The sequence below is a fragment of the Neopelma chrysocephalum genome, unplaced genomic scaffold (genome assembly GCF_003984885.1).
Source record: "Neopelma chrysocephalum unplaced genomic scaffold, ASM398488v2 Primary Assembly neopelma1_63, whole genome shotgun sequence".
Classification (NCBI taxonomy): domain Eukaryota; kingdom Metazoa; phylum Chordata; class Aves; order Passeriformes; family Pipridae; genus Neopelma; species Neopelma chrysocephalum.
The window spans coordinates 15091410-15104974 of record NW_020897720.1 but is presented as its reverse complement, the minus strand read 5'-3'; the positions used below and the strand labels follow the sequence as shown (position 1 = coordinate 15104974).

Sequence of the window (13565 nt, the reverse complement as noted above, 5' to 3'; positions counted from 1 at the left end):
TGTGGTCTGCAGCTTTCTCAGGCTCTGTGAACTGAAAAGAGGTTCATGAAAAATAAATAACAACAGGCAGTCTGTTGTTGGGAGGTTTTGTCTGTAGAGAAAAAAATGTTTAGAGTTTGAGATTTAAAGAAGGTGGAGAGCAGCACTTTATAGACAGAAGAGTACAGTGGTTCTGTCCTTCTGTGTGGAGATGGAGCTGGGAGAGGCAGCTGGCAGATCTAACCCCCTCAGGCTGCCCAGTGTGGTTTTGATAAAACTGCAACCCCAATGGATTTTGATCTGCTTTTACAACTCTTTTCCTTATTTTTCCTTTATAACAAATTTTTTAATGTTATATGCTTTTTTCCTTTCCTGCTCTGGATTTTTTTATCAAACCCCAGAAAACATAGATACGTAACTCTTTCTCTGTACAAAAATAGAGTAGACAATAGGTAATTTCTGTTTCTGCTGTACATGCAGATAGTTATTGAATTTATTGAAAGATAAAAGTTAACTCCTTTGGCAGAATATAATTTTGCTGATTTGTTTTTTTTTTTAGTGCAACCATGTTCCCTGTCAACTTAAAAGAACCATAAAAGGGCTGAAAGTCAAGAATGAGCAAATGAGAGCACGCATTTCTGTGTTGGAGAAAAACATGAATCTCATAATATCAGCTGTAAATAAAGGACATACAGTAAGTTTCTCATCAATTATTTATAGTCAGAGCATCATGGAATGGTTTGGGTTGGAAGGGACCTTAAATCTCATCAAGTTCTAACCCCCCTGCCCAGGGATGTTCCAGGTAAAAAAGTGAAATGACTGTAAATGGACCGCTCATTTGTTTTCAAAACATGAAATTAAGCAACTCAGCATTCTGGTCAACTAAAGTCAACATTTTGATGCCATCTCTGTACACTCCTAATTTTGCACTGCTGAACATTGCAGCTGCTGCTCAGCAAAGGTTTTACAGAAAATACCTGAAATTCATAGGGTCTTGATGGAAGTTCGAGTTTTTTAAAAGGTGCATCTTCTGCAGACAAATCCTGGAACTTGTCATTAGCCAGGAGATTAATAAGGAAAGGCCCTCAGCCACATCTCAGTAAGTGAAGTCAGCCAGGAGGAAGTATTCCCAATACTCAAGTGTCTTCTCTCTGTACATTCATGCAGATCTCTCTTTCCTTCTGATCACACACCCTCTTGAACCACCACAGACACCTCTCAGCAATATGCTCTTCTTGTTTTCTCCCTTATTTTCGCTGATACCTGTTGTTGTCATCATTATTCCAGGAACCTGAGGAGAACCATTCCTGCCTGACGAGAGAGATGCTCCAACAGAGAGCCCTGGAGCACTTCAGGAAGTACTTTGAAAAGCTGCATGAGAACTGCACAAAGCCCTCCTGAGAGCTGCTGGCACTGCAGGGGCTCAGACACCTCTTACCCAACACTAGAGCTGGTTCTGGTGGAACAGAGCACCATGAAGAGACAGCACAACATTAACATGAATGTCTCATATGTGTAGTATCAGATATTTATGTCTTATTGCAGGTATTACCATATTTAATTAATTTATAGAGAGTTTTTATATTTGTACAGAGTCCTAATGTGCAAGACGATCATGAATAAAAGAACTTAAAATCATTAATTCTGTTGTGGCGTTTGTGCACTATATTTAGAGGATAAGTCAAGGCTATGTGAGTGAAATTAAAAAAATAGAGACTAAGAGGCAGATTCATTGATGTGCTCTCCTGCAGGCACTTACAAAATTGTCAAATATTTATTTTCTGAAGGCAGGAGAAAAAAAGGAGAGAAGTCTATCTTTTAAATATGTGCATAATTAAGTTTGGAAACAATGTGTTTACCTGAAATTCCACAACATAATTGCAGTGCATTTATGTTGCATGATACACATTCTTTATTTATTTAATATATTTAGTGTGAGAGCAGTCGTATTTATTTTAATACCCATGGTATCTTCCAATTATGTTTGTTGGCCCAAAACAAAACCTTAGGCAGGTCTCTGGGTTATTGCCATAGAAATATGGTTATGATAATTATCAAAGAGAAACAATGGTGGTAGCAAAGGATGTATAATTTAGGCTGGATTTGGGTTTTTTTCTCCTCAGGATTGCCTTAAACTGTATTTTTCATGAAGTGAAGAATATATCTACAAGTTACTTTTCCTAAATAAAAATATTACTTTTTTTAAAATGTGAAGTGTCAGAGGAAAAGGACACTTCTGCTAATGTATGGAAGCATACATTGAATTCTGAATGAAATGCAGTGGATTCACTGAGCTGGCTTTGGGGGCATGAAGTAGTTTTGAGGACCTGCCCAGCTGGACATTGTGTAAGTTTTAAAGCAAAGTACTTGGCACAGATATATTTTTGGGAAGTCATAGACCCTCACTAATGAAATAAACAACAGGATTAAGTAATTGAGCTAATTATGGCCAAGGAACCATCAGATTGTAACAGATGGACAAAATCTTACAAGAAATGGAAGCCCAGCAAAGAGATTCCGGTCTGGATGACTGAGAAAAGCCAGGGTTAATCCAGGCACTGGGATTAGCAGTGTGACAGTGGCCAATCCAGCCAGGCTTCAAACCAATACATCTCAAACAACTCCAGCGGTAAAGAGGAAATGGGGAAGACACTGGCCCACAAGTCAGGGCATTAGTCACAGCCGGAGGTTTAGCAAGACAAGACAAGAGCGAAACAATTAATTTTGAAAGAGCAAACATGAGAAGGGACCTCTCTAAACAGATGTGCCCTTCTGACACAGCTCCCAGGGAACCCACAGCACATCCTGGGACATGCAGGGAGCCCGAATCCTGCCCCACACAGGAGGTATGAAGTACTTGAATGTCAGCTCTCACAAGTAACTGTGAACGATGCACAGCTGCTAAAATTGAGACAAGGCTAGAAAGCATCACTTTTTTCTATTATTTTATGTTGCACTTCAGCTTCCTGCATAAAATGGAAAAGTAGCAGCAAAGTCAGCATTTTACCACACTGTTTGCAGAAACTCTATAATCTTAATCAAGACAAACCCCTTTCAACCAACCATTGCTGAGTGACTGTAATATTATCACAGGTTATGCTAAGAACTCACCTTTCCTTCCAAACCGTGCTAAAACCTGTTAAAAGGGTGAGTTATAGTGTGCTGTACCTATAGTAGAGACAATACTGCTCACCCACACCAAGCTAAACCTCGTCAGAAGAGCAATAAATGCTACTGGCTGCTTAAAGAACCACCCTTGGAGCTTAATTAACTAATTAGGCAGAGGATATCTCTAGCTAAAGCACATTTGAATGCAACTTTGCATAAGCTCAGCTCATACTTACAAGTGTATTCTTTCACTATTCTTTCTCATCACCTTGCCGTGGGTCTGTCCACACAGAGGCACAAGGATTTTAGAAAGCAGGAGAGATGTTAAAGCTGCCAGAAGGAACTGCTGAGATCCAAAGCAGGGAGCATCCTGCCACTGCTCCTCTGCCTCGGCACTTCAGGGAGATACAGGATGGCTTCAGTGGGTTTTTTAAACTATTCTGGCTGCCATTCCCACTGGCATTGCCCATGATGCTAAAAAGCTTCCCAACACAGCCTGGGCCAGCCAGCTGTCATGCCTTTGCCCAGCCCTGGGCAGTGAGTGAGCAGCAAATGATGTCCACATTTCCATCAGTTTTGGCTGAGCCTGGAGCAACAGCTCTCTCCTCTGGATCACCTTCCTTCCCCTGTATTTCCTCTTCTCATCTGCCTTTATTTTTCTCTATAGGAGGTGTCTCCTTTTGTGCAGCAGCTCGGCCGAGCTGCTCTGAGATGGGATGTGACAAAGTCCCACTGGTGGCAGTGACAGCACTAGATGGGAGCTGTGAAAGAACTGATCAGATATGGCACATGTTGTTTCCAGAAAGCAGTGACTCCTATGGAATGTCAGGGAACTGTAAACAAAACTCCTCCTAACAACCTGTTTCCTAAGAAAGAAGTTTATTTCATGTAATTTAGGTCAAGACCAGTGTTTATTAAATTTCACAATTTCCCTGGCTTGGGACTGACCTTTGAACGAGCACCAGGGCTGTTCCGTGGCAGAGGGGCTCCAGGAGCAGCACTGTGGAGCAGCACTACTTTGGGATGTAGGAACAAAATCCAGGTGTTTATCTTTGCTCTCCATTGCTGGGAGCAGGAATTCTGCTCACTGCTGGAGCATCCAGCCTGGATTTGCACATGCACATGTGCCCTGCTGCAGCAGCCACCTCTGCAAGGGCCACGTGCTGCTGGAAGGCAGCAAAAAGCCAAGGATTAGTTCCTTAAATAGGGTGAATACGACTTCCTGCTAGTGACCTGCTTTTTGCACTCACTTGGCTTCTCTCCCTTGCTATCTATTAGAAGTGAAAGCATCACCAAAGGTTAAAATACTTCCTACAACTCCAGGAGGTGGGTGAGTTTGGGCATCAGAAAATTTGCCAAGATAAGAGAAAACTCTGTTTCAACTGGATTGCTTTAAACTAAGTTCCCAGCACAAAATATGGGACCATAACCACTGTGAGAAAGTATTCCAGAGCATCTCTGCAGGAGATGTTCCCTGGTTTTCAGAAATTCCATTTTCTTGGGCTTGGAAGGTTAGAGGGGCACGAGATACTGCACCATAGCCATGCTGCCTTTTGTACTTGCCCCAGCAAGGAAACCTTATCTGAGCATCATAACTTCACACTTATCTAGATGAAAGAGCAAAACCAGCTCCTACAAACAGTTGCAGCTCAGTTCTCACAAGGCACTTGCTAAGTTTATCAAGCTAATGCAGGCACATACCTGCAGGAGTCATCACCATTTTGTGATGCAAAGAAGCCCTTGCCCAGGATGATCCCTGCTGGCATCAGCAGCACCTTGCACAGCTTTTGGGATAACTTTCTTTTTGCACTTGTAACATCATCAGATTCCTTTTTTCAATAATATTCCTAAATCAGCTGCAACATGAACACTTATCACACCCAACTCCCACTGAAATACCTTTTTCATTAGTATCAAAAGCCATGAATTCACTGATTAATTAAATTTATTTGTTCGCTTACATCCTCCTGATCATTCCAAATTCAAACAGAAACACTTTGGATAAATCCAACAGTTTGGATTTCCACTCGCTGTCTTTTACTCCAGTCTCCAGAGTTTCTTCTGAAATATTTTCTTTGCTTACTCTTATTCCTGTTCCTACCAATTCTATCCATGTTTGTGGTGCCTTCACTCTGCCTATACTCACAGATCAGACAAATTCCAGAATTACAGGTATCAAAGGTCAGGACCTGTTGCTTACATTGCCCTTTATTTTTTTTACATCATCCTTCAGCTTCTTAACCCTGCAATTCAAGTGAAAAACAAAAGCCCAAAGCATCTGAACAACAACAAACCTGGGACTATGGTTTGTGTAGGGGCACTGAGCCAGCTTAGAGAGAAAAACAGGCACTAGAGCAGTCCTGTTATCTGAGGCAGAAGAGGGGGGAAAAGTGAAGGGGAAGAGCAAAAATCCCTAGATTTAAAAGTGCAGGGATTTTGGAATATGTCACAAGAAGAGAGAGTGGTAAAACGGTGGTGAAGGACCAGCCTTGTCCCTTTGGAGCTGGGCAAAACCCTGCTGAAATTCCTGTGAACTCTTGGGAATTGGGAATTACCTCCTGCAAAGTTTATCAAGGGAAAAGAAATAGAGTTCATACGAAGTCCTGGGACAGTGATAAGATTCTGCAGAAGTGGTCACGAATGCCAAGTGCATTTTTCAAAAAGGCCTGAAGCGAAATCTGTTTGCAGTTGTGCTGGCCAGGAATGGAATTGGAGACAGATGTGCTCTCTGTGCTGAGGGGCCCCAGGACAGGGAGACCTGAGGTGGAGGGACATGGCAGTGGCTTCAGCCCCATAGGCAATCCCTCTCAGTGGGGACAGGAACCACTGTGATATGGGATGGGCCAACTGTCAGCCAAGGAAAAGGAGAAAAAAGTGGGATTTTCCAACCAACCTTGAGTCAAAACTGGGTTGTCCACAGAGATCTCTAATGGTGGGGTTGAACCTCAGCCTGGCTGGCAGGTATAGCCCAGGTTCCAGCCAAGGGGAAGAGGAGGCTTCGCCTGAAAAATCAGTGTGAGTTTGAGGGAGATCAAAAGAAACAACTGTAAAACACCAAAAACACAGTGAACCAAGAGCAGGGCTTAATATTTTCAGTGGTATGGCTTGTATGCACTGGTGTGGAGTCCATAGAATGGTTTGAGTTGGAAGAGACCTGAAAGACCATCTAGTTTTACCCCCCTACCATGGTAGGGACACCTTCCACTAGCCCAGGTTGCTCCAAGCCCTGTCCAACCTGGCCTTGGACACTTCCAGGGATGGAGCAGCCACAGCTTTTCCTGATAATCTGTGCCAGTGTTTTACCAGTGTTTTACCTCCTGTAAAAAACTTCTTCCTTATTACTTGTCACATTCCTACAAGGACACAATCCCCAGAGCTGTGTGATGAGAAAGTTCTACAGACAAGCACGAAGTGTGGAAAAAAGCCCACTCTTGTTCAAGATGACACACAGATGCAGTGAAGAGGCCAGCAGCCAGCTCACAGATTAGCTTGAGCTAAGCCACATAACCACTGGTGACTCTGGACTTCCCCAATTCGAAGTATTGAGCTGTTGAGGCACTTACTGGGAAGTGCTGTGGCATCAGGCCCCACGAGCGGAGCCGCCGGAGCTGCCCCTGCCCAGCAGGCACGGAGCTGGACTCCAGTCACCCCGGCCACTGCCCTCATTTCTGTGAAATAAACTCATCCTTTTTTAAAGGAAATGAAAAAAGGAGTTTTTCCAGCTTCCAGGAAAGTGGGAAGCCCACGCCACTGGCTGATTTGGCCAGGTAACACACCATGGTGCCCTCGCAAACCCGGTGGGCTTCCCCCTCACCAGCTCCTGGCCAGAGAGTGGGGCAGCAAGGGGACCACTGTCCTGACACAAAATCAACTCTGTGGCACCAGCTGTGCCCATGGGGTCACGGCTGACTCGCTCAGGACACCCTGCATCCCTCCTTTCCCACCCAAAAGGGGCCACTTTGCTGTGCCCATCCCTGTCATTCCGGGGCAGTGGCTTCTCCTGCTGTCAATTAATTAACTCTTACAGCACGCCTACATTTTGTCAAAATTTTGCCACAAGTATTGCACAAATGCTGTAATTGTCCCTTTCTGTGCAGTGAGCCACGTATTTTCCATGGGATTTTGTTGGGTTTTTTTTCTTATACCAGTCTTTCTCCTATTGTTTCTCAGACAGCCCCATGCTGTGGCCAGAGAAGCTGTGATTTCTAGGGAAGAGCTGTAGCAACTCCTACAGGAGGTGGCAACTGCCTGGTCATGCTTTGGGTCATTCTATGCTTTCCTGATTTTCAAGCTGAAAAGCCAGATATTTATACATTTCTTTCCATGGAAATGCTGATTGGGTAAGGAGGTGTTAGACACCAAATTTTCTGGAAGAGAGAGGTTCCAGTAAGTCTCAACAAATGGCTTTTTTTTTTTTAAGTTCAATGAGTTTCCCAAACCAACCTGAAGTGCTGTTTCCTTGTAGAGACCATAAAATGGTAGAGGACTGGTGGACTGGTCCAGAGCTACTTAGAGGTTCTCTGAGCACATCAAGAGGATGAAAACCCATCTCTACCTTCTCTTGCTGGCTGCAGGTATCTCTGCTGCTCCCCAGATGAGCAGCATGGCTGAATTACTGACACTTCTACAGCAAATGTGGGAGGCAAAGGACATTCAGGTAAATTCAATTTCCATTTTTCTAATCTAAAATTTGATTTACTGAATCCTCTTGTTCTTGAATATTTAACTTCCTTTGAAAGTCAAACAAACAATCTATGTAATATTATATTTTTGTCAGTGTTAATGAAGATGATAGCTGAAAGGCTGAATTAATATGTTATTTTTCAGAATCTGAGGATTGAGACTCCAGACAATATAAATGTAAGTAAAAGTTTTTTTAAATAAAATCAACATTTTCATAAATTTCTTCATTGAAAATTGAGGTAGTTTTTAAATTGTTATCTTCTAAAATGTTCTATTTGTATTTAAGAGTAAATTATCACTTTAAGTGTAAGTGTAAGATATAAAATGATATTGTAAGACATAAAATGTAGGTAGATATAAAACATTATTAAAAACAAACAAATGTTGAGTCAAAACTAAACTAAAAAAGTTGCTGTAATATAAAAGGACAGCAACTATTCTTGTTGTATGTTTTTGTAAATCTCCTGCACAACACATACACAGAGGGATTTTCTGAACCAGTTTTTGAATGAAAGACAGCTAAAAAGGAAAGAGAAAACTTGTTCACACTTCTTGCTTGTGTGTCTGCAAAAATTCTTCTTTTTAGCCTACTTCACTTAGTCTACTACTAGAAAGGGCTTTTTAAACCAGGAAGGGGATTAAGTGATGGTGTTACCTGGTCTTGTCTGAAGGATGGTGTCAGTGTGCCCTGACCAGGACACCAGAGACAGGATCCTAAAGATCAAACTCCCCCTGGTGGCTTTGCCATCTTCTTCTACATCTCCAGGAAATGTCTCCTGTCCCCTCTCAGGTTTTCTTTCTGAGGTGACTTTAAGCAACTCCCTGGTCATGCACATGCTGTTGATGAGGCTTTTTTCTCATCAATGAGATTCTCGGTTTCCCCAGATCACAGCCCAGCACAGAACTCTTCAGCTCACAGCGTGGCCAGATGGCTGCTGGTAGAAATGCAATCTGAGTCATTAATTTGTTGAAGGAGCAGGATAATTCCCATTTGTGCCCTAAGCTAGCACAGGAGGACGGGAGTTTCTTGGTGTCAAACCCAGCCCATTCCTTGCAAATCAGATGCAAAGTTCCCAGCTCTGTCACTTCTCTCTGGATCCTGCCTGGATGAGCTCTCTTCCCAGGCTGGGGCTTGGGCTGGCTTTAACTCTGAGATTTTGACCCCGAATCAGCAGTGCCCAGTGCTGGCAGCTCATTTGCCCCTTTCCCTGATGAGGTCCCTGGAGGTGCCCACTGTGCCAGTGCCCAGCTTCCCTCTGGGGAGATGAGCTGCTTCCCTCTCTCCGGTGCTTTGGAGCCAGAGGTGACAGAGAATTCCTCGAGGTCTGAGTTTGCTGTTCAGCAGCAGCAGAAGTGGCTTCCCAAGCGAGGCTGTGGGAGGGATGATCTTACTCACCCCGCAGCACCAGGAGTGACTAACAGGGGGCCACGTGCTGGTTGAGGGCGTCACAGGCACCTCCAGCAGCTGCTGCATTTCCTCTGATCCTCGATGATTAGTTTTTTCTCCCTTTTTCATCACTTTCTCCTCCCGTGACACCTCAGTCTGTTCCTGCCACTGATGGTCGTGTCCTCTCCTTTCCTTCCTTGTGAGTTTAGCTGAGCTCCTCCTGAACTGGCGAGTGTGACCATCATCACTCTTTGCTTGGCTTCCATCCACGTCCCTCCTCCCCCTTCTGGTGGCCTTTTCCAGACCACAAGGTCTCAGAGACCAAAGCCAGCTCCCACTTTGTGCCACAGGGCCGGCGTGGCCACACCTGGGGCAGGACAAGGGCTGGGGAGTGAGAGGGTGGCTTTGTCCCCATCTCTCCTGGCAGGCAGTGCCAGCTGCTGCACAGTTTGTGTTTGCAGCACCTTCAGCTTCATTTATTTGCCTTCTCTTGCGCTTGAGAGGCACGAGCAGATGTGAGAAATCAAACTGGCTTTCAGAAGGCTGCAGAAGAGGAAGGACAGAGGCGTTGGACAGTGAGATGGTTCAGCTGGACATTACAAAACACACACCAGCAGATCCTGTGCCAGGTTTCAGTCTCCAGAGTAAAGAAGTATGCACAGCAGATAAATACACACACTTGCCTAAGCCGCTTGCAAACTCGAGCCCAAAAGTCAGTAAAAACGAATTTGTCACCCAGGCAGTTGAGCACTTTCCCCAATGATTTTTAATAAACTTATTGCAGCTCATGGTTACAAATTCTTGTACCTCAGTTTTGCTAATTCTTCTGTCTTAGGATGTGAACTGTATCAGCACAATCTTTGAAGGAACGGAACGGCTGAAAACTAATCCAGCTATGAAAAAATTCAGTGCCTTTTTCCAAAATTTTGAAAGACTGAAGCAATTTCTCACTCCAAGCCTGGCAAAAGAGGTAGGAATTTATTCACTGTCTGCCAGAGATCCCACAGCAGAGATATAACAAAATATGATCTATAATTCATAGACAAGCCCTTATGTCTACAAAAGAGAGTAATTTTTGTACTGGTTTGTTTTTAATATATGGAAGAATAAATCCTGGCATTATTTCATGTTTATGCCCTCCCCTTGTTCTAGTCTTCCACTTGCTCCACCTCTAAATTAAGGATTCATATGTGTGATCAGCAAATTTAAGGAAAACAATATCATTCATAAAATGATTTTGAGATGAACAAGCTCTAAATGATGATTAAATATTAATCAATTTCATTTTCTTGATTGATTTTTCAGGGGAAATGTGATACAGAACGAAGGAATGCAACGATATTTATAAACAAGCTGATGACATTCATCCGAAAAGCATTAAAAGCCACAAGAGCATAGAGTCAGGAGTTTCTAAAATTGCTGTAAATTTATATGAGCAGTAAAATGTTTAGGTATTAAAGAAGTACTCCTCCTTTGTGTTAAAATCTGGTTTTTTTAAAGTTAATGGATAGGAGTGTTTAGAGCTATATGACTTTATTTCTATGGTGTCAACTAAATTATATCATGTTTTATAGATATATGTATCTTGGAGAAAATATTTATTCTGTATCTTTACTAGTTTTAATAAAGTGAATAAATGTTTGTCTCTGGCTTTCCCCTTTCCCCCAAAATTTCTTCCAAACTATTCCCACACTTCAGCAGATCTAGTTATTGTAAAATCTCTCACAGTCAGGGCAATTGGATCCTTCAGGTGAGTGTGCAAGTGTATTGCTGGAATGATTCTAATGATTCATGAATTAAAAACCCGAGAGCTCATTCAGGTGCCCCCCCTGCCCGTGGCAGAGCTGAGCACGTTTCCTCTAAGCTCCCTGGATGGCTGCATTTCTTGCTATAAATATCCCAGCACAAATTAATTCTTTTTAAAAAAAATGTTTCAAATATAAGAGAAAGAAATGAGAACCAAATTGAGAAGACATTTTCAGTCAGAGAGAGAGGCAGGTTCCTCCAGTGTCCCTTTAATCACAGAAAAACCTTCTTGAAAAACTTACCAGTTTTGACGCGGTGAAAAAAGAAGCTGAGCAGTCGAGGAAGGCACTTGTGGTCAGTCACAGTGATGCCAAAGGTTTAATTTAAGACTCCTGGGTCAGACAGGTCCTGATACCCCCGAAGAAGGAGCAGGGACTGGCATGTTGTATCCCCGGGGACCCCGGCTGAAGCACGGCTGAGAATCCTGTGACACCAGAACAAATACACAGAAACAAAACATTTTCTTGCCACATTAATACTGATTTTTCCAGTGTTTTCTAGCATTATCCAGATTTTATTGAGGAAAAATACAGCTTTTCATCCCAGCTCCGTAAGATGAGGGGATCAAGCACAGCTGCTGGTGAAACAAGGGTTAATCAGCAAAATTATTATTTGTGAGTTATTTGTGCAGGCGTTGATCCATCAGACGCTTTGCTGTGCCCGCAGCCCCGTTCCCAAAGCAGAGCAGCCCCCGCACAGCAGCAGGAGGAGGCGGCGGGCGGCAGGTGGCAACAGGAGACCGCAAACGATGGATGTGCTGGATGCACAGCTCTGCCCGGAGAGCTCTGGGGCGGGGAAAACCCCAGGCAGGGCTTTCCCTGTGGTGTGCGGAGCTCCTCCGACTCCAGAGCCCCGTTTTACCGTGGTTCCGACCCCCGGGCTGAGCCCCAGCCCCGTCGGTGCTCGGCAACCCCCGTGCCCCGGTGCCAGCCCCGCGCTCGGCCCTGCGAGCCCTCGGGACTCCCCGGAGCGGGATGTGCCGGTGGGACGGTCCGTGCCAGGAGAACAGGCGGGCACACCAGCGGGACAGGACAGCCCTGGGTGCGGCCACACGGGAGTTAAACCCGGGCCAGCGCTCCCGGGAAAGTTCCCGGCTCAGGTTTCCTTGGATTCGGTGCGCGCGCTTCCCAGGGGCCAAAGGGGGGAGAAAGGGAACGGGGCGGGCGGGCTCCGGCCGGGCCGGACCCCGGGAAACACGGGGAGAGCAGGAGAAACGAGGGAGTGTGCGGTGACTGCTCAGGGAGTGAGGAAACTGCCCACGAGAGAGGAGCCGAACCACGCGCCGTCCATGCACGAGTCACAGGACGAGCTCAGGGCCGCCAAAAAAAGGAACTTTGGACTCGCAAGGGACTGGGAGCTCTGGCTGGGTCACCAGACCTGCCCTCCGACCCACCTGGATCCTGCTTCAAGAGGGAACTGCTCCAGCTGTACTTCAGTATTCACTACGAGTTCATATGGAAAGTTCAAAAGAACCATCCTTTCTAGCATGCCCAGGAAAAAAAAATCATATATGTAATATAAATATATGCTTGATGACGTATAATTATATTTTGCATATAATATATAATATATATAATAACATATATATAGTATACATTATATATAATAACAATATAAATAACATATGCTAATTTTGCGGGGAGTTCTAGACAATATATATTTATATAATATATATTATTAATGACATACATATTATATAATTTTTATATAATATTGTATATAATTTATATATAATATTGTATATAATTTTTCTATTTCACATATATCTATATGGTTTAGGTTAGATATTAGGAAGAAATTATTTACAGAGAGGGTAATCAGGTATTGGGATGGGCTGCCCAGGGAAGTGGTGGATTCTCCGTGTTTAAGATGAGACTGGATGTGGCATCAGTGCCATGGGCTGGGAACCACAGCGGGGTTGGATCAAGGGTTGGACTTGACGATCTCGGAGGTCCCTTCCAACCCAGCTGATTCTATATCATCTTTTCTAGCACGCCCAGGGAAAACAGCATATCCTTAACATAAACTTTAATAACCTAACTTTAATTAACCTTCAATACCTCCCTTTTACGCTTCAGTTGCCCCGGTGAGCATTATCAGCCATCCCAGACAGCAGTTGTGCTCCCCTCCCTGAGTCCCTCCCGGGGTGGCAGCGGAGCGGGCCGGGCTCGGAGCCCCCTCGGGGGTTACGGCAGGAGCATCCCCCGGTGCCGCGGGGGGGATTTCCCGGCGGAGGGAGGGGGGGAAGGGGGATTTCCCGGCGGGGCCGTTGGAATTCCCGGCCATTCCTGCCCCTGACTCGGGGCCCGGCCGGGCTTCCCCGGCCCTCCCCGGCTCCCTTCGCCCTCCCGCGGCCGCCACCGGCATCGCCGATTCCGGGAAGCGGCTCCGGCGCCGCCGCTCCCGCGGGAAACCGAAACTGGGCGGCGGGAACGGGGGGATGGGACGGGGGGGATGGGGAGGATCGCGGCACATCGGCCCGGGAGACGCAGAAATAGAGGAACAGAAGCGCACAAACAACGGCCACCCGAAAAATCAAGGGGAGGGGATAAAAAGGGCTCAAAGAAAAAAGGGGGCTCAAAGAAAAAAGGGGGCTCAAAGA

The 13565-nt window shown here is 44.9% G+C and overlaps 1 protein-coding gene across 1 annotated transcript; it reads left to right on the top strand.

Moving 5' to 3' along the window:
• Positions 1 to 7617: 7617 nt before the first annotated feature.
• On the top strand, positions 7618 to 10555 carry LOC113967312 (interleukin-5-like). The gene is made up of 4 exons (XM_027682818.1): positions 7618 to 7744; positions 7915 to 7947; positions 9993 to 10127; positions 10463 to 10555. Exons 1-4 carry the CDS (start codon positions 7625 to 7627, stop codon positions 10553 to 10555), a joined length of 381 nt encoding a protein of 126 aa, XP_027538619.1. The 5' UTR covers positions 7618 to 7624.
• Positions 10556 to 13565: the final 3010 nt, after the last annotated feature.

What these genes read in the sequence shown, in the direction of transcription:
- LOC113967312 (XM_027682818.1), top strand. Translation starts at nt 7,625, where the DNA reads ATGAAAACCCATCTCTACCTTCTCTTGCTGGCTGCAGGTATCTCTGCT. An exon ending in AGACTCCAGACAATATAAAT is followed by an intron (nt 7,948 to 9,992) that starts GTAAGTAAAAGT and finishes CTTCTGTCTTAG; the next exon opens with GATGTGAACTGTATCAGCAC. An exon ending in CTCCAAGCCTGGCAAAAGAG is followed by an intron (nt 10,128 to 10,462) that starts GTAGGAATTTAT and finishes TTGATTTTTCAG; the next exon opens with GGGAAATGTGATACAGAACG.